This window comes from Dermochelys coriacea, chromosome 1 (genome assembly GCF_009764565.3).
Source record: "Dermochelys coriacea isolate rDerCor1 chromosome 1, rDerCor1.pri.v4, whole genome shotgun sequence".
Taxonomy (NCBI): domain Eukaryota; kingdom Metazoa; phylum Chordata; order Testudines; family Dermochelyidae; genus Dermochelys; species Dermochelys coriacea.
In genome coordinates this window covers 623,008-642,931 of record NC_050068.2, presented here as the reverse complement: position 1 = coordinate 642,931, position 19,924 = coordinate 623,008, and the positions used below count along the sequence as shown (strand labels likewise).

General features: G+C 66.2%; 2 protein-coding genes across 2 annotated transcripts; one reads left to right on the top strand and one right to left on the bottom strand.

The window, feature by feature from the left end:
- The first annotated feature begins 193 nt into the window (after positions 1 to 193).
- Positions 194 to 4,658, top strand: LOC119841454. Its single transcript, XM_038368918.2, has 2 exons — positions 194 to 1,218; positions 2,506 to 4,658. Exon 2 carries the CDS (start codon positions 2,514 to 2,516, stop codon positions 3,648 to 3,650), a length of 1,137 nt encoding a protein of 378 aa, XP_038224846.1. The 5' UTR covers positions 194 to 1,218; positions 2,506 to 2,513; the 3' UTR covers positions 3,651 to 4,658.
- Positions 4,659 to 6,512: 1,854 nt separating this feature from the next.
- Positions 6,513 to 18,902, bottom strand: HPX (hemopexin). Its single transcript, XM_038370363.2, has 10 exons — positions 18,832 to 18,902; positions 18,133 to 18,200; positions 17,099 to 17,179; positions 16,099 to 16,241; positions 15,705 to 15,858; positions 14,682 to 14,894; positions 13,295 to 13,411; positions 8,353 to 8,483; positions 7,968 to 8,112; positions 6,513 to 7,497 (listed from the first exon to the last, which is right to left on the bottom strand). Exons 1-10 carry the CDS (start codon positions 18,894 to 18,896, stop codon positions 7,271 to 7,273), a joined length of 1,344 nt encoding a protein of 447 aa, XP_038226291.1. The 5' UTR covers positions 18,897 to 18,902; the 3' UTR covers positions 6,513 to 7,270.
- Positions 18,903 to 19,924: the final 1,022 nt, after the last annotated feature.

The following is a 19,924-nucleotide window of genomic DNA, read 5'->3' as shown; positions in this document are numbered from 1 at the left end:
TTCTGGGTTTTGTCAGTGGTTTGCATGCGGGGGGGTGGGACTCAGTTTCCCTGGCTGTTGCTGCTTTAACGAGGGGGGGGTTGGGGGGACCCAGGGCCGGCGAGGGAACGTGGGACCCCGCCAATGGCCTGGAGAACGGAGACCCCAGCGGCCGGGACCTGGGGACCGGGAGCCCCAGCTGGGTCTGGCGGGGGGGTGGGGGGACAATGGGCTGTGGGGACAGGACCCCGGTGACCGGACCAGCCGGTCCCGGCCGGCGGGGAACAAAGGACGGAGGAGAGAGGCCCCAGCCACCTGTTTACCTGGGAGGGAGGACAAAGGACAGAGGCGGGGCTTGGGGGAGGTGATCTGGGGGCTCGGCTGGGGAGGGAGCAGGCAGAGCCCCCCCGGATACGGGACAGCCCTAGATGGGCTGGGCTGGGCTGGGCTGGGGGAGGCCAGTCCTGAGGATGGGGAGTTTCCTGGGCTGGGTTCAGACGCTCACTAAACTCTCCTGTGTTAGGTTGGCGGAGTGTCGGTCTAGAGATTGGGGGGCATTATTTCCTCTGGGAGTGGGGGCCCCAGAGAGCCAGAGCAAGGGGCCCATGGCAGAGACAGGTGGGCTAAGGCTCAGAGAAGTGCGGCTCCAGGAGGCGGAGGGGCTGGACCCCCAAGAGAGAGTGGCCCCCCAAGAAGGGCTGTCACACTGAAGGGGGCTTCCCCCAGGGACTGCACGGGTCCAAGAGTGGGCACGACCTGTGAGTCTGTGACAGGGGGTCAGTAGATCCCCAGGGAGGTGGGAGGTTCCCCTCACTGGGGGTCGGTGGATCACCAGGGAAGTGGGGGGCTCCCCTCGCTGGGGGTTGGTGAATCACCAGGGAAGTGGGGGGCTCCCCTCGCTGGGGGTCGGTGGATCTCCGGGGGTCTGCTCTGGCTCTGCCAAGGGGGCTGATGCCGGCGTCACTGGGGGGTCAGTAAATCCCGGGGTAGATGGATGTGGAGCTCAGCGGGGATCACAATGGCTACAGAAGGGAGCGAACCCTCGAAGGAGCCAGGACTGGGGGTGCCAAGACGCTGGGCCAGGAGCCACAACACCAAGCTCTGCCCTTGGCAGCCCGGCCCCCGCCCACCACGTGTGCTCGGCGCGCAGATAAGGCCGGGATATCAGCGGGGAAGGTGCCCGCTGCTCAGTCCTCGAGCCCAAGCTGGAGGCAGCATCACCCCTGGACACCGGATCAGGTAGGGGCCACGGACTCGCCGCCTGGGGACCCTGGCTCTGCCCAGTCCAGCCCCTTGCTCCTGGGGCTGCGGGGAGGTGGGTCCAGGCTGCTCTAGCCTGAGGTGCCCCCCAGGCATCCCCAGAGGCAGAGACTCCTCCTGGCAAGGGGGTGTTGGCTGGGGGTCCTGCGGGTGCAGGTCTCTCTGGTCCCGGCAGGGCCTTTTCTGCCCAGGGTGGGCTGGGGGCCTTGGCAGAACGGGGGAGAAGGGGAGCCCAGCGAGAGGCCCTCTGCCCACTGCAGCCCCTCCTGTCCCAGCTGGGCCAGTCCCTGAGGCTGTTTGCACCCCTGCCCTTGGAGCGACCCGCCTGGGCTGGAACGTGTGTTTGGTGGGGTCACCTTCAGCAGCTGGCTCCCACCTGGCTCCCTGGGCCTGCTCCCCCGGAGCCAGCCCAGCTCCCTGTGCCCATCCTTCGTACCCCCCCCCCGCATTTTCCCTCGCACCCACTTTTCTGACAAAAGAGAGTTTGTCCCGTTCGCTCTTGGTCGGCAGCAAGTGGGACAAATACCCACTTCTGCCAGGGGCTGTTCTGGCCAAAGCGGGAGGTGTGGTCACTCTACCCTGGGGGGGCTGGCAGAGAGCAGGGCTCAGAGTCCTGGCTGGAGCAGGGGCCCCGTAGCACTGGGGCTGGCACATCCCCAAGTGAGATAGGGGGCCCAGGCACTGCACAGACCCTGAATGACACCTCCCACACCCAGCCCCCCGTGCGCCAATCCCCACCGTGCTCACCCCCAGCTCCCACCGTGCAAACACAGCCCCCACCATGCACCCAGCCCCCCTGTGCACCCATCCCCACTGTGCTCACCTACAGCTCCCCACATGCACCCAGCCGCCCTCTGCACCCAGCCCCACCGTGCAAACACAGCCCCCCCATGCACGTCCAAACCTCCGCATGCGCACCCAGCCCCCCTGTGCGCCCAGCTCCCTCCCAGCTTGCTCCCAGCCCCCTCAGCATGCGCCCCCCCCATCATGCACATACCCAGACCCCGCAGCTGGCAGAGGGATGCGCTGTCCCTGGTGGACGTGAACATGGGGTTGGCACGAGGTCGTGGTGGTGACAAGTGGGGCAGCCTGGGTCCCCTCCAGTTGCTCACACTCGGCCAGCAGGCCCCAGACTCTGTGAGATCTGTCCTGCCCTCCCACCCTTGGGGGCCCTGCACCCCTCTCCTCCCACCCCACGGCCGCACCCCCGGGGCGAGAGGGAAGAGGGGCTCCCGGGGCTGAGTGTGACCCCCCCCTCTCCCGCAGGCCCCGGCATGGCGCTCTTCGGGCAGCTCCTGGAGCCCCACGGCTACCTGCAGTCTCTGCGCTCGCTGGTGCTGGGCGTGGTGGCGCAGCTGCAGGGCACAGCCACGCCCGAGGAGCTGGAGTTCGTGCAGCGGGAGCTGGAGCTGCTGGACCGGGAGCTGGCGGGGGGCCCGGGGCTGCTGGACGACGCGGAGGTGGGGCGCTGCGAGGACAGCGTGGCTGCCGTGTACGGGCAGCTGGGGGCGGCGGTGCGGGCGGGCGCTGCCCACGCCCCGCGCGAGAAGGAGCTCTTCCTGCAGAGCTGTGCCCAGCATGAGCTGGAGCGGCAGCTGCTGGGGCTGTGCCGGCGGGTGCAGGGCGTCTCCGTGCTGGCGGGGCGGCCGGCGCTGCTGGAGCAGGCCGTCCAGGCCCACCGGCCCCGCCGCTGGCAGATGGCTCGGTTCTGCCAGCAGCTCGGCCTGGTGGTGGGCGCGGGGCTGCTGTGCCTGCTGACCCAGGCCGGGCTGACAGGGCGGGACGGGGCTCTGCTGCTGGGCCGCTGGGCTGGCCGCATGGGGGCTCTGCACCAGCGCATGAAGGAGGCCATGGCCCAGTGCAGGGCCTACTTCCCGGGGCAGGCGCAGGACGACCTGGCCGGTGTCTTGGCCCAGGCCCCGCTGCCTGGCCCCGCCGAGGTGGCCGCCAGGGTCCTCAAGAAGCTGGAGAAGAACTACGACTGGCTGCGCTGGGCGGTGATGGCGTGGGGTGGGGAGCCGCAGCCCGGCCCGGACGGGGACCAGGTGCTAGCCCAGGGCAACTACATCACGAGCCAGGCGGCCTGCGGGCTCCAGGTGGTAGCCTGCTACAGCGAGAGCCCCTCCTCGCTGGACAAGGGCCGCACCCACCAGCTGATCGGGGAGCTGGAGTGGAAATTGCCCAACCCGCCACCCGAGGTCTATGCCAGCCTGGAGGCCGAGCCAGCCCAGGCCCGTGGCTACTTAGCCCAGCGCATGCTGCAGAAGCTGGGTGAGGGGCTGGGGCCTGGCGTCACCATCCACGTGGTGCCTGGCAAGCTGGAAATGAGGAGCAACTTCCCGCCGGCCACCTGCCTGCTGCACGAATACCGGCACCGCCTGGCCTCCGGTACCGTCTGCATCTTCGGCTGAGCTGGCGCGGCCGGCGGGGGTGGGGCTGTTCTGGGGGCCCCGCTTGCCCAGCTGGGCTAAGCCAATAAAGCTTCAGTCTCCAAAATGCTGCATCAGTCGGTCGTGCATCCGCCCAGATCTCCCTTGGGCACGTCCCCACGTGGGCACCTCTCCGAGCCGCATCCTCACCCCGTCTAGGCTTCTGCTTTAGCCCGACACATTTCCAGAGCCCCAGCACAGAGCCACAGGGTCGGTGCTACTCCCAACTTTCAAACAGGCCCTTGGGGGGAGGCCGCATAGGTGCACCAGAGCCCAAGGGGTCCCGCTCTCCCTTCAGGATAAACATACATGAGGAAGGACTTCACCTGCCACACTGCCAGCCTGGGCAACTCGCTGCCAGGGACTGCTGGGAAGGGCAAAAGTGTAACAGGGTTCCCAGAACAACTAGCTAAGTGCATGGAGGACAGGTCCATCAATGGCTATTAGCCGGGGTGGGCAGGGATGGTGCCCCTAGCCTCTGTTTGCCAGACAGGGGATGGGTCACTGGATGATTCCCTGTTCATTGGGCTAGAGGGACCTTTGGTCTGACCCATTAGGGCGGTTTGTATGTTCAGGGCCAGCCACAGGACCGTGGAGACAGCTGTAAGCGGGGGAACAGTTCTGGCTTATACGCCACCCCGGTGAAATGGGCTAGTGAAAGGATCTGAGTCCTTGCTCCCGCTCCCTTGCCCAGAGGCCTGCCTGACTGGAGGGGTCTCCTTCCACTCTTCTGGGTGGCAGAGTCCTTGTAGCCCTGACCAAGGTGGGCCCAGGATTCCTGGGGCTTGACCCTCAATCTGGCTGTTGTACTTAGGACAGGGCTCAGGTGTCCCCACTCCGGGGTGCTCTGTCCATGCCAGGCGCTTTCCTGACCCACTGGTCATCACAGACAGTTCAAAGCAAACATGATTTATTACACAGCAAGTCATTAAAAATGAGGAGAAACTGGGAAAGATGGAAGGAAAAGCTGTCACCCCACTCCGCACGGGGGAATCCCAAACAGCCATGGCTGGATGTCAGGGCAGTTCACAGTCCATTCCTCACACGGCCCAGGCCCTGGCTGTGCTGCAGGGATGCCGCAGGTCAGACACTTGCTCTGGCGGTGGCCCATGCCCTCAGGCTCTAGGTGGCAGGGCCCTGCCCCCCAGCATTGCCTCCCCCCCCATGGGGGTTACGATCCCCCTCCCAGTCTGGGCTGCAAGGTCTCTTGGCCGGGGGGCGTCTCCCTCACTGGGCCCGCTGCCCAGGGTCTCTCTCACTCTGCCCACCTGGCTGCTCACGCACTCGGCTCCGGACTGCTCCAGCCCCAGCCCCAGCCCCAGCCCCACCTCTAGCTCCCACCCCCAATTCTAGCTCCAGCCCCCAGCCCAGCTCCTGCCCCTGCTCCAGCCCCCAGCCCAGCTCCTGCCCCCAGCCCCACATCTAGCCCCCAGCTCCTGCCCTCTGCCCCAGCTCCTGCCCTCAGCTCCCACCCCCAATTCTAGCTCCAGCCCCCAGCCCAGCTCCTGCCCCCAGCCCCACATCTAGCCCCCACCCCAGCTCCTGCCGTCTGCCCCTGCTCCAGCTCCACTGCTGCTCTCCCTCCAGCTCCCTGGGCTGCCCCCTCTGGCTCTGGCTGCTGCTCTGCCCCCCCCTTAGCTCGCCCCGCTCTGGCCCAGCAGCCCCAGCTCACACCGAGGATGGGACGCCCGGACTCATCGCTCCCTCATTGGCCCGCGCGCCCTGTCAGTCAGGCTGACTGGGAGCATGGGCCTCTCCCCATTGCCCTGAGGCCTGTCAGTCTCAGGGGCCTGGTTTCCCATTGATCTTCCCCCTTCCTTTTGGTACTGGGAGAGGGTCAATCAAACCCCCCCTTGGTGTCAGTGCGGGGCCACCAGCCCCCCAACACGGAGCCTCTGCCCCAGCCACCTGCACCCCCCCAGCTCCTGCATCTGCCCCCCCACCCAGTAGGGAGCCACAGCAACCTGTGCCCCCCACACCCAGTTGGGAGCCAGAGGCCCCCCCACAGCCCCCTGTGCCTCCCCAGCTCCTGCATCACCCCCCCGCACCCAGTTGGGAGCCATAGCCCCTGCCAGCTGCCTGTGCCCCCCAATGCCCAGCCACCTGCGCCTCCCCCAGCTCCTGCACGCACCCCCCATTGCGTAGACACACACAAACACACACACACATCCTGTCACAGAGACTGGGGGAGTCAGGACCCTGCACCCCCACTTCCTGCGATTCACCGTGACTCTCAGCCAGCCAGTAGAACAGAAGGTTTATTAGAGACGACAGGAACATAGTCCCGACCAGAGCTTGCAGGCATAAACGGGACCCCTTAGTCAGGCCCTTCTAGGGGATAGGGAGATTAGACCCCAGCTCTGGGGCCTTCCTCCTCTTTCCCAGCCCACTCCAAAAATGAAACCCCCCCCAGCTCCTCCTCCAACCTTTGTCCAGCTTCCCAGGCAAAAGGTGTCACCTGGACCCAACGCCCTTCCCAGCTCAGCTGACAGGCTCAGGTATCGTCCCTCCAGTGACGCCCACCCTGCTATCCCAGCCCCATTACAGACAGTCCCAGTAAAACTCTCCTGCGATACTCCAGGTCAATCCACCCCACTCAGTCCCTGCTGCATCACACATGCAAACTCACACACATGCAGACACTCACATACACGCATATGCAAGTGCACGCACATGCAAACACACACACAAACACGAACACGTGAAAATGCACACACACAAACAAACGTAAACTTGTACACATGCAAACATGCAGATACACAAATGCACACACATGAAAACACACACACACACACATGTAAGAAGCGTCTGAATGAACTCTCCCCTGACAGCTAGCTGGGCGGGGGAGAGACTTCAGGAGCAAACTGTATTTCCGTGAACACACCTACTCTGCGTAGGTATCTAGCAGACAGAGCAGCATTGCTTTAGCTGGTGTTAGGTCACAAGATCGCTTTAGTAGTGAATACACGAGCATGAAATGCTGTTATCAATGTTGTTGATTTATTGTATGAGTAAAGGGGAGCAGAACTGTGCTTAACCTGTCGCAAATGAGGGGGGTCACCCTCAGCTGAAAGGACCTCGTTAAGCCAGGGACTCGAATGCCAGAGCCCGGTGACAGTAAGAGGAGTGGGGACAGGGGTTCCAGCTATGAGGTGCACCCAGTCCATGGTCTGGTTTAACCTGTTTCTCCCCACGGTTCAAAGACGCAGCTAAATAAGCTTTATTAGGAGTCTTTTTGTTATTGTAAAGGCTCAATGGGAGCTGAAGCCAGCTGTGGTGGGGCATGTGTCTGCTCAGTCTGCTAAGCACTAAAAATCACTAAGAGACTGACCGCCAGAGGTCACAGCAGAGAGGCAACTGGCAGGTAGCCAGTGGAACAAGTGGCTGGTGAGGCAGCCAGCCAGAGCAAGTGCTCAGATAGCAGAGCAAGCCAGGTACCATCTTCCCCGGGTGGGAGGGGAACTCTGAGCCCCGGGGCCGCACTGACCCAGGGCACCCCCTGTGTGTGGGGTGGGTGGAGGGAGACAGGAGGGGCACAGTAAAAGATCCGGGGAGTGGCTGGAAGGTCCCACTCACCCCCGGGGATCGGCAGCATTGCCCCGTTAGTGGGGGCACCCAAAGAGGACGGCCGTCACATTCTGCGGTGGGGAGGGCTTGGGGCTGGCCGTGAGCTCGGCCACGCTGGCATAGCGGTGGAAGGTGGCGCCGTGGAAGAGGTGCACCCCGTCCGCATTGCACATGGCACTGTCCACCTGGGCGTGGGGGATGGGCCCCTCCAGCCTCATGCTCCGCGGGCTCAGGTTCAGATCCACCCGCCCCAGGGAGTTTCCTGCAGGGCAGAGAGGAACCGTCAGAGCCCCCGGCCCAGCCCCGCATGCCCTTCCCCCCGTCCAGCCAGTGCACCCCTCCCCCGGCCATGTGAAAAGAGCCCCCCAGCCCGGCCTCAGGTGCCCCTCCCCACCGGCCCAGCTCCAGGCACCCCTCCGCCAGCCCAACCCCGCGCGTCCCTCCCCCGGCTCAGCCCCGCAAGCCCCTCCCCTGTCCCAGCCCCACATGCGCCTATCCCTGGCCATGTGAACAGAGTCCCCCAGCACAGCCCCACACGCTCCTCCCCTGTTGATGTGAACAGAGCCCCCCGGCCCAGCACTGTGCACCCCCACCCCCCGTTCTGACCCACTAGAGCCTCCTCTTCACTCCAAGAGCCAGGAGAGAACCCAGGAGTCCTGGCTCCCCCACCCCCCCCACACTCCGACCACTAGACCTTGCTGCCCTTCTCGCCAGGCCGTGCCCGGCCCACACCTTTGATGACGAAGAGCTCAGCGGAGTGGGGGCAGATGAAGGTGGCATCTGCCCCCGTGATGCCCAGCTCCTCCTCCAAGCCCCGGGGGTAGCCCTGCACCAGCGTGTAGCCTTGGCCCACCCGGTAGATGTAGACTTGAGAGCCCTGCAAGGCACACACAGACAGGTGGAGTGGGGATGGGGGCCAGATACCCAACCCCCCCCTGCCCTGGGGGGAAACAGACACCCCAGCCCCTGCCCTGCCCTGGGGGGGACACAGACACCCAGCCCCACCCTGCCCTGGAGGGACAGACACCCCAGGGGAGCTGGACACCCTGTTGTGAGTTGTCCACACAACTAGGCTAGGCCAGAACACGTGTCCCGCCCTACCCCGCCCTCCGAGTACCTGGATCAGGTAGAGCTTCTTGTCCCAGCTGAAGGCGCTGTCCACCAGCCCAGCAAGCTCCCGCCACGTGTGGTTGAGAGGCCACGAGTGCCAGCCGTCCCGCTTGGAGTCCAGACGGAAGTACTGCCCCCCTAGGCCGGGCGAGAACACTCCGCTCTGCATCACTGCTCTGGGGAGGGGGGCTGCTGGGTGCGCTCCCCAGACCATGGCTGGGATGTCCCGGTCACACCTGGAACCAGCAGCCGAGGGGAAGGGGTTTGCCCGCCAGACAAGGGGGCCTATGGGGAGCAGTGCGGCTCCAGAGTCTCTGGGGAGTGTCCAGACAAGGGGGGTCAATGGGAAGCGGTGGGGCTCATCGGTGTGTCCAGACAAAGGGGGGTCGATGGAGAGTGGTGGGGCTCTGGGGGCCCTGGGGAGTGTCCAGACAAGAGGGGTCGATAGGTAGCGATGAGGCTCTGGGGAGTGTCTGGACAAGGGGGGTTGATGGGGAGCAGTGAGGCTCTGGGGAGTGTCCGGACAAGAGGGGTCGATGGGGAGCAGTGAGGCTCTGGGGAGTGTCTGGACAAGGGGGGGGTCGATGGGGAGCGGTGGGGCTCTGGGGAGTGTCCGGACAAGAGGGGTCGATGGGGAGCGGTGGGGCTCTGGGGAGTGTCTGGACAAGGGGGGATCCACTGGGAGCAGTGGGGCTCTGGGGAGTGTCCAGACAAGGGGGGGCTGATGGGGAGCAGTGAGGCTCTGGGGAGTGTCCGGACAAGAGGGGTCGATGGGGAGCAGTGGGGCTCTGGGGAGTGTCTGGACAAAGGGGGGTCGATGGGGAGCAGTGAGGCTCTGGGGAGTGTCTGGACAAGGGGGGGTCGATGGGGAGCAGTGAGGCTCTGGGGAGTGTCTGGACAAGGGGGGGTCGATGGGGAGCGGTGGGGCTCTGGGGAGTGTCTGGACAAGGGGGGGTCGATGGGGAGTGGTGGGGCTCTGGGGAGTGTCTGGACAAGAGGGGTCGATGGGGAGCAGTGGGGCTCTGCGGAGTGTCTGGACAAGGGGGGGACGATGGGGAGCAGTGGGGCTCTGGGGAGTGTCCTGACAAGTGGGGTCAATGGGGAGCGGTGGGGCTCTGGGGATTGTCCGAACAAGAGGTGTCGATGGGGAGTGGTGGGGCTCTGGGGGCTCTGGGGAGTGTCCGGACAAGGGAGGGTCAATGGGGAGCGATGGGGCTCTGGGGATTGTCCGAACAAGAGGGGTCGATGGGGAGTGGTGGGGCTCTGGGGAGTGTCTGGACAAAGGGGGGTCGATGGGGAGCAGTGAGGCTCTGGGGAGTGTCTGGACAAGGGGGGGTCGATGGGGAGCAGTGAGGCTCTGGGGAGTGTCTGGACAAAGGGGGGTCGATGGGGAGCAGTGAGGCTCTGGGGAGTGTCTGGACAAGGGGGGGTCGATGGGGAGCAGTGAGGCTCTGGGGAGTGTCTGGACAAGGGGGGGTCGATGGGGAGCGGTGGGGCTCTGGGGAGTGTCTGGACAAGGGGGGGTCGATGGGGAGTGGTGGGGCTCTGGGGAGTGTCTGGACAAGAGGGGTCGATGGGGAGCGGTGGGGCTCTGCGGAGTGTCTGGACAAGGGGGGGTCGATGGGGAGCAGTGGGGCTCTGGGGAGTGTCCTGACAAGTGGGGTCGATGGGGAGCGGTGGGGCTCTGGGGATTGTCCGAACAAGAGGTGTCGATGGGGAGTGGTGGGGCTCTGGGGGCTCAGGGGAGTGTCCGGACAAGAGGGGGTCGATGGGGAGCGATGGGGCTCTGGGGAGTGTCCGGACAAGGGAGGGTCAATGGGGAGCGATGGGGCTCTGGGGATTGTCCGAACAAGAGGGGTCGATGGGGAGTGGTGGGGCTCTGGGGGCTCAGGGGAGTGTCCGGACAAGAGGGGGTCGATGGGGAGCGATGGGGCTCTGGGGAGTGTCCGGACAAGGGAGGGTCAATGGGGAGCGATGGGGCTCTGGGGGCTCTGGAAGTGTACAAGGGAGGTCGATGGGGAGCGATGGGGCTCTGGGGAGTGTCCAGACAAGGGGGGGTCAATGGGGAGCAGTGGGGCTCCAGGAAGTGTCCGGAGAGGAGGGGTCGATGGGGAGCGGTGGGGCTCCAGGGAGTGTCTGGACAAGAGGGGTCGATGGGGAGCAGTGGGGCTCTGGGGAGTGTCTGGACAAAGGGGGGTCGATGGGGAGCAGTGGGGCTCTGGGGAGTGTCTGGACAAGGGGGGGTCGATGGGGAGCAGTGGGGCTCGGGATTGTCCGGACAAGAGCTGTCGATGGGGAGCGGTGGGGCTCCGGGGAGTATCCGGACAAGGGAGGGTCAATGGGGAGCGGTGGGGCTCCGGGGAGTGTCTGGACAAGAGGGGTCAATGGGGAGCGGTGGGGCTCCGGGGAGTGTCTGGACAAGAGGGGTCGATGGGGAGCGGTGGGGCTCTGGGGGCTCTGGGAGTGTACAAGGGGGATTGATGGGGAGCAGTGGGGATCTGGGGAGTGTCCAGACAGGAGGGGTTGATGGGGAGCGGTGGGACTCTGGGGAGTGTCCAGACAAGGGGGGGTCAATGGGGAGCAGTGGGGCTCCGGGGAGTGTCCGGAGAGGAGGGGTCGATGGGGAGCAATGGGGCTCTGGGGAGTGTCCGGATAAGTGGGGTTCGATGGGAAGCGGTGGGGCTCTGGGGAGTGTCAAGACAAGGGGGGGTCGATGGGGAGCGTTGGGACTCTGGGGAGTGTCCGGACAAGAGGGGTCAATGGGGAGCGGTGGGGCTCTGGGGAGTGTCAAGACAAGGGGGGGTCGATGGGGAGCGGTGGGGCTCTGGGGAGTGTCCAGACAGGAGGGGTCGATGGGGAGCAGTGAGGCTCTGGGGAGTGTCCAGACAAGGGGGGGGTCGATGGGGAGCGGTGGGGCTCTGGGTAGTGTCCGTACAAGAGGGGTCGATGGGGAGCAGAGAGGGTCTGGGGAGTGTCCGGACAAGAGGGGTCAATGGGGAGCGGTGGGGCTCGGGATTGTCCGGACAAGAGCTGTCGATGGGGAGCGGTGGGGCTCCGGGGAGTGTCTGGACAAGAGGGGTCGATGGGGAGTGGTGGGGCTCTTGGGGAGTGTCCAGACAGGAGGGGTTGATGGGGAGCGATGGGGCTCTGGGGAGTGTCCGGATAAGTGGGGTACGATGGGGAGCGATGGGGCTCTGGAGCTCTGGGAGTGTCCAGACAAGGGGGGGGTCGATGGGGAGCAATGTGGCTCTGGGGAGTGTCCGGATAAGTGGGGTTCAATGGGAAGCGGTGGGGCTCTGCGGAGTGTCCGGACAAGGGACGGTCAATGGGGAGCGATGGGGCTCTGGGGGCTCTGGGAGTGTACAAGGGGGGTTGATGGGGAGCAGTGGGGATCTGGGGAGTGTCCAGACAGGAGGGGTCGATGGGGAGCGTTGGGACTCTGGGGAGTGTCCGGACAAGGGGGGGTCGATGGGGAGCAGTGGTGCTCTGGGGAGTGTCAAGACAAGGGGGGGTCAATGGGGAGCGTTGGGACTCTGGGGAGTGTCAAGACAAGGGGGGGTCGATGGGGAGCGGTGGGGCTCTGGGGAGTGTCCAGACAGGAGGGGTTGATGGGGAGCAGTGAGGCTCTGGGGAGTGTCCGGACAAGGGGGGGTCGATGGGGAGCGGTGGGGCTCTGGGGAGTGTCCGGACAAGAGGGGTCAATGGGGTGCGGTGGGACTCTGGGGAGTGTCCGGACAAGAGGGGTCAATGGGGTGCGGTGGGGCTCGGGATTGTCCGGACAAGAGCTGTCGATGGGGTTCTTGGGGGCTCCGGGGAGTGTCTGGACAAGAGGGGTCGATGGGGAGCAGTGAGGCTCTGGGGAGTGTCCAGACAAGGGGGGTCAATGGGGAGCGGTAGGGCTCTGGGGAGTTTCCAGACAAGAGGGGTCAATGGGGAGCGGTGGGGCTCGGGATTGTCCGGACAAGAGCTGTCGATGGGGAGCAGTGGGGCTCCGTGGAGTGTCTGGACAAGAGGGGTCGATGGGGAGTGGTGGGGGTCTTGGGGAGTGTCCAGACAGGAGGGGTTGATGGGGAGCGATGGGGCTCTGGGGAGTGTCCGGATAAGTGGGGTACGATGGGGGCGATAGGGCTCTGGAGCTCTGGGGGTGCCCAGACAAGGGGGGTTTAATGGGGAGCAGTGGGGATCTTGGAAATGTCCAGACAGGAGGGGTTGATGGGGAGCGGTGGGACTCTGGGGAGTGTCCGGATAAGTGGAGTACGATGGGGAGCGGTGGGGCTCCGGGGAGTGTCCGGACAAGAGGGGTCGATGGGGAGCAGTGGAGCTCTTGGGGGCTCTGGGGAGTGTCCAGACAAGAGGGGTCGATGGGGAGCGATGGGGCTCTGGGGAGTGTCTGGACAAGGGAGGGTCAATGGGGAGCGATGGGGCTCTGGGGGCTCTGGGAGTGTACAAGGGGGGTTGATGGGGAGCGGTGGGACTCTGGGGAGTGTCCGGACAAGGGAGGGTCAATGGCGAGCAGTGGGGCTCCGGGGAGTGTCCGGAGAGGAGGGGTCGATGGGGAGTGATGGGGCTCTGGGGAGTGTCTGGACAAGGGAGGGTCAATGGGGAGCGATGGGGCTCTGCGGGCTCTGGGAGTGTACAAGGGGGGTTGATGGGGAGCGGTGGGACTCTGGGGAGTGTTCGGACAAGGGAGGGTCAATGGGGAGCAGTGGGGCTCCGGGGAGTGTCCGGAGAGGAGGGGTCGATGGGGAGCGATGGGGCTCCAGAAGCTCCAGCCAGGGGGACTTCAGTGCACCAGACAAGTTCCCCCTCCGCAGGCACAAGGCCCGTCGAGGCCCGAGCAGGCTGGAGCTGTCCCCAGGGTTGGGGCCGGGCCCTGGGGATCCCGGATGGGGGCCAAGGCAGAATGTTGGGGACCCCTCTGCCTACTGGCGCAGCTGCTCCCCACTCACCCCTGAAGGCGTAGGTGCGGTTGGCGTCATCCGTGGTGAAGGCCTGGAAGGCAAGGCCACTGCAGGGGTCCCGGATGGCCATGGCAGTGGCGTTTCTGCGGGCCCCGTGCCCGTGACCTGCACCCGCCGGCAGGGGAGAGAGGGGTCAGGTACACGGCAGGGGGGTGAGATGTCACAGGTGGATCGGGGCCTGTTGGGGGTCCCTAGTTGGCTGGGGGGAACAGGGGATATCAAGGTCACAGGGTGGCCTGTGGGTCTGGGGTGTTTTGGTGACGAGGTCACAGGGCCAGGCTGTGTCAGGGGAACCCGGGACACATTGTGGTGACGGGGCAGCTGGCAGGGGTGCAAGCAAGTTGGGGTCTATGATCAAGTGGGAATGTTCTTAATGTTTTCTCTGAATACTGGGTGGGTGCCTCAGTTTCCCCTAGGCAGTTCTTAAGTCTCTAGGTGGTGGGATCAGGGGGGTGATTGTGGCAGAGCCCTAGAGGGCCAGTGGGATGGTGTCTGCACAGAGAATGGCCGGCGCCCTGTCTCCTGGCCACCGAAGGCCTGGGCCCCCCCTCTGCAAAGGGGCCAACTGAAGGGGTTGGAGAACAAAGGGATCAGTGGCCTCCTGGCCCGGGAGAGAGAGAGAGGCCAGCGAAGGGGCTGGAGAGTTTCAGTTTGGAGCTAGCTGGGAAAATGGAGGGAGGCCCAGTTGGGGCTCTGGGCTCACTGCTCCCCAAGACGGACCTGACTGAAGGGTCCTGTTCCCTGCACCTACAAGCTCTGTTTTGGACTGTGTTCCTGTCGTCTAATAAATCCTCTGTGTTACTGGCCCTCTGAGAGTCCCGGGGAATCACAGGAACTGGGGGGTGCAGGGCCCCAACTCCCACTCACTCGGTGATAGGTTGTCCAGGGGGTATTGCAAGGGGTGTTGGGGGATGGGGGTATCATAGGGGGACAGGGGGTCAGAGTCACAGGGTGGTCAGGGGAGTTGGCGGTTATGCTCCTGGTCAGGCCAGGGATATTGAGGGACACCCACAATATCATGGGGGGGGGCTATCGGGGGTATCGCGGGGGGTGCTGCTGGGAGGATCATGGTGGGATACGGCAGGGGGGCTGTAGCCAGGGGCACCACTGGGAGCGTAGCCAGGGGTAATCACGGGGAGCTGTGGCAGGGGGTATCGCGGGGGGGCAGCCGGGGGGAATCACGGGGAGCAGTGGCGGGGGTATCGCGCGGGGAAGCCGGGGGGAATCATGGGGAGCAGTGGCGGGGGTTATTGTGGAGGGGCAGCCGGGGGGAATCATGGGGAGCAGTGGGGGCGATCGCAGGGGGCAGCTGGGGGATCACGGGGAGCAGTGGCGGGGGTATCGCGGGGGGCAGCCGGGGCTCTCGCGATGTCACCTCTCCCGGGGCAGCGCATGAAGTAGTCGCGGGCGTCGCGGGGGTAGCCGGGGGGCACCTCGCCCGTGGCCGGCTGGAAGCGCAGGAAGTGGGCGCGCTGGAAGCAGTAGTAACGCTCCAGCCAGCGCACGGCCGCCGAGCAGTTGGTGACCAAGGGCCAGGAGCGACGCTTCAGCACCCCCAGACCCAGGTCGTAGGAGAAGATGTCACCCCCTGCAGGGAGAGAGACACGGCCAGGGTCAGCGCCAGCCCCCCAGCCCCCTGACCCCCCACATTGCCCGGGTTAGCACCCCCCAGCCCCCTGGCCCCCAGCCCCCAACACAGCTCGGGTCAGCATCCCCCCGGCCCCCCAGCCCCTCACACGGCCCAGGTCAGCGCCCGCCTATCTCCCGGCCCCCCACACAGCCCAGGTCAGAGCCCTCCAGCCCTTCGGCCTCCTGCACGGCCTGGCTCAACGTCCCCCAGGCCTGCCCGCCAGCCCCCCACACGGCCCATGTCAGCGCCCGCCCAGCCCCCCGGCTCCCCACATGGCCTGGGTCAGAGCCCCCGCAGCCCCCTGGCCCGCCGCATGGTCTTGGTCAGCGCCCACCCATCCCCCCAGCTCCCTGGCTCCCCGGCTCCCCGCACAGCCCAGGTCAGCCCCCCCCCCGTCCCCTGGCCCCCTGCACGGCCCGGCTCAGCGCCCGCCCATCCCCCCCGACCTCCCCTCCATGGCCCGGGTCAGTGCCCGCCCAGCCCCTCGGCCCCCCACACAGCCCAGGTCAGCGGCCCCCTGGCCCCTCGGCCCCCCAGTCGGCTCGGGTCAGAGCCCATCTAGACCCCCAGCTCCCCGCACGGCCTGGGTCAGCGCCCGCCCAGCCCCTCAGTCCTCCGGCCCCCCACATGCCCCAGCCCCCCGGCCCCCTGGCTCCCCGCACGGCCCGGGTCAGTGCCCGTCCAGCCCCCCCAGCTCCCCGCACAGCCCGGGTCAGCGCCCGCCCCGTCCCCCAGCCCCACCTGCCCTCCCCCAGCCTGGCCCCGTACCCTTGAAGAAGAGAAGGCTCTCGGCCGTGCAGTCCTCCGGATGACACTCCACGGCGCTGTCCAGGTCCCCAGGCACCCCCTTGAACTCCTCCCCGATGAGCCGGGGGTAGCCGGGACGCAGCCGGCCCCCCGCATATGCCCAGACCCGCACGCCCTGTGGGGACACACAGCTCAGCTGGGACCACGGGGCTGTATGGAGACGGGCCCAGCCTGGCACCTGAGCCGGCAGAACCTCGGGATCCCGGGTACCGGCCTTTCCCAACAGCTACTCTGCCCCTGGCCCGCTTGGACCTCAGCCCCACTGAGCCCCCACCCGGTCCCTGCAGCCCAGACCCCCCCGAGGCCCCCTGCAGCCCAGCCCCCCACGGAGCCCCTGACCAGCACCCCCCAGCACCTGGAAGAGGTAGACGCTGTCGTGCACGTCGGGGGCCTCCTTGTGGTGGATGCGCAGTGCAGCGTCCACGGGGCCCTGGATCTCAGGCCAGGTAGCGTTGATGAGCTGGGCCGGGCCATGGAAGCCCTTCCAGACATGGTCACCTGCCAGGCAAGGCCAAGGGAGCCTGAGCAGGGCAGGGCTGGGCCCCGGAGCGCGATGGGAATTGGGGAAGGTGACGAAGTGGAACATTCTTAATGTCTTCTCTGAACACAGTGTGTGCCTCAGTTTCCCCATGTGTCACTCAAGTAGCGAGGTGGTGGGACAGGGTGTGTTATCATTGCAGAGATCCCCAGAGGGCAGGTGTGGCTGCTGACGGGCTGCAGAGAATGGCCAACACTCGGCAGCCGGCAACTGCTGGCCGGGCCCCCTCCTCTGCAAGGAGCAGCCGGGGGGGTTGGTGCAGCTGGGGTGACCTGCTGGACCAGGAAAAGGGACAAAGGATGGAGGACGGCAATGGGCGTGATGGAGGCCGCGCAACTGGAAGCGAGTTAGTCTCCTGGTTGGGGACTCAGGGGTGAGGGCCCAGGGCTCTGCCCCCCACCAGATGGACTTTGCTGAGGGTCCCTGATCCCGGTGCTACCAAGCTGTGTTCTACGCTAGGTGCCCGACGATAATAACCCATCTGTGTTACACACGGGCTGGGAGTCACGGCTGGCTGTGGTGTGGGGGGCAGGGCCCTTTGGGGGTGAGGCTCCCTAGGGCTCCCGCCCAGGGGGACTCGCTGCGGGGAGCTCATGAGGTGACCAGGGGGCTGAACGCTCTGAGGCCAGACCCAGGAGACCCCGAAGCGGAGCAGGGTCCTTGCCCTGGGACAGGTGTCCTGAGGGGAGACGCTGCCCCAGAGTCCTGCCTGGCGTCACTCAGAGCGGGGCCAGTGCCCCCAGCCTGGGCGCCCGGGACAGCCTGTGAGGGACGCCCCTTTCCTCCCCCTGCCCCAGCGAGCCAGAGACCCCCGTACCTCTGAAGAAGAGCATCACGCCGTGCTCGTCCAGTGTGACGGCGTCAAAGCCCCCCTCGTCCGCACACCGGCTCGCCACCTCTGGGGAGCAGAGTACAGTGCAGTCCAGCACAGGGAGCTAGGGGGAAGCCCCCCATCCCGTCCCCCAGGAACTACCCAACCTCCCCCCACCACATTCACTGACCAGACCTGCCTCCGCCCCGCCCTCTGCTGCCACATCCCCAGGAACCAACCCTCCCGCTCCCCCATGAGAATGTGAGAATTTTCCGAGTGTTTTGTACAACAACCGTGTGTGCTTCAGTTTCCCTGTGTGCTGCACGGTTACTTGGGGGTTTGGGAGGGGAAGGTGGCTTGCTCTTTGCAGAGACCCAGAGATCCAGGTGGGATGGGCACCTGAGCCCAGACACTGGCCCAGCCCTTGGGTACCTAGCAACTGACAACGCCCTGCCCCCTTGCGGACCAGCTGGAGGACAAGGGCCAGGTGACCAGGTTTGCCCAGGAACTGGAACAAAGCTCGGAGGAGGGGCTGGGGGTAGTGACACGGGGGCGGCTGGATACACGCTCCTGGACGGGGGTTACAGAGGGGCCGGGCGGCTCTGGGCTCTGATCCGACCCGGCTGGCCCAGGCTGTAACTTTCCGTTCCTGGTGCTAACCCAGGACTCTCTGCGCTGGGTCCAGACCCCCAGGCACCCCCCTGCTGTTACCCGCTGGCTGAGTCACTGCAGAGTCAGGCAGGGGGGTGCCTGGCTCCCTTGGGGTACAAGTCTCCCACTGGCTTCCCACCCAGGGGGACTTGCCGAGGGAGCTCTTGGTGTGAGGCAGGGGCTGTGGGCTCTGAGGGTTGGTCCCAGGAAGGGGGGAGCCGAGGGGCTGATCCGAACGAGTGTGACCCGGAGGGGGCTGACGCCCGCAGGGGGCCTGCCAGGGGCTGTCCCGGAGCTGGGCGAGGGATCTGGACTGGGGGATCCCTGACACACACACCCCACTGCATTCCGACCCCCCGGCCACAGGCTGCCCCCCGGCTGTGTCTCACCTGTGTCGTTGAGGTGGGTCTCAGCCCCATGGTGGAACCGCAGTCCGGCCTCCCCTGGTTTGCCAGGGCTGTTGTGGAGAGAAGGCAGTTTGGGTCCCAGTTCACTGAGGTCTCCTCCCCAGCTGGATCCTCTCTTTGCTGGGGCAGTGTGGGGGGCGGAGGGACCTGGGTACTGGGTCTGGGCAGGTGTGCTCAGGGTGGGGCTGGTGTGGGGTGAAACACACCCACCTCTCCCTGCCTGCAGGAGCCACACCCAGGGTCTGGGCAGCTGCGCGCACGAATGTCTGCACCCTCCTGTTGCGTACCAGCACCTGTCCCTCTTGCACCAGCCCCTCTCATACCAGCACCCACACCTTCCTGCCATGCACCACCACCCGTCCCTCTCGCACCAGCACCCACACCTTCCTGCCATGCACCAGCACCCATCCCTCTTGCACCAGCACTTGTCCCTCTCCTATGTCTGTCCCGCTTGCACCAACATCTGTCCCTCTCACACCAGCACCCATTCCTGCCCTTCCTCACACAAACCCTTCTGCCAGTGCCATCCCCACCTGCACACATGGCCATGCCCTGCCCCTCGTACATGGGCCCCCCCACACCATCCCCCCTCGCACGGGCCCTCTGGCAGTATATGCCCTTGGCACCCTCTGCACATGCGGCAGGAGCTGTGCCCGTGCCCAATGCCCCAGGGCCACTCACAGGGAGTGGGCGAGCCCCAGGGCCAGCGCCCAGGCCAGGGACAGGGTGGCCACGGCACCACGCATGCTGTCTGGCTCAAGGCTCTGGGCTGTCACCCGCCCCTATATAGAGTGGGAGGCAGGGCCCAGAGCCCAGGGAACAGCCCCCACCCCCCAGCCCAGAGCAGCTCCGATTAACCCTGCACACGCCAGGCTCCCTGCTGCCCCGGGGACCAGCCACACAGCCCGGAGCCGAGAGCCCCGGAGACCCCCAGAACCCAGCAGCAGCAGCCAGGTGGGATGGGGAGACTCTGCCCCCCTGGAGCCGAGCAGGGTAGGGGGTCATTCACTGTCTGCTCCAGGACTCAGCCCCCATGGCCTTGCTGGGATGGGGCGCAGGGCTGAGCACAGGGCCACGCCGCGCGGGTCTCCAGGGCTCCTCACACCCGAGCCACTGCCCCCCACCCAGGGCTGCCCCTGGGTCCCCCCTGGGTAAATCCCCTGAGTGCTGGCCAGGGACCTGGGGACAGCTGGGGGCGGGGAGGGGGAGCTGTATGGGGCAGAGGGACAGGGCGAGGGGGGCCTGCATGGGGCACAGGGACGGGGCGAGGGGGGGTGCTGCATGGGGCAGAGGGGACCAGGCCAGGGGGGCTGTATGGGGCAGACGGTCGGGCCAGGGGGGTTGCATGGGACAGAGGGACAGAGCGAGGCAGGGGGGTTGCATGGGACAGAGGGACCGGGCCGGGGGGGCTGCATGGGGCAGAGGGACGGGACATGGGGGCTGCATGAGGCAGAGGGACTGGACGTGGGGGCTGCATGGGGCAGAGGGACGGGATGGGGGGGCTGCAGGGGGAAGACAGCTAGGCCAGGGAGTACATTTCTGGCACTGTCCTGCCTGTTTCCCAGCAGCTCCCCAGGGACGCCCCGCAGGGGAGTGACCCTGGCCCCAGCTCTGTTTGCTCAGCTCAGGGCAGCGACCAAAGTGCAGATCAGTGAGCACAGCACCCGGGGGTCAGTGCCCTGCCCCCCTCCCCCACTCTGGGCCTGGGCCATACCCCCCCCCTTATCTGGGCACGGGGCCCTGCCTCCCTCTCCTGCTCTGGGCATGGGACCCT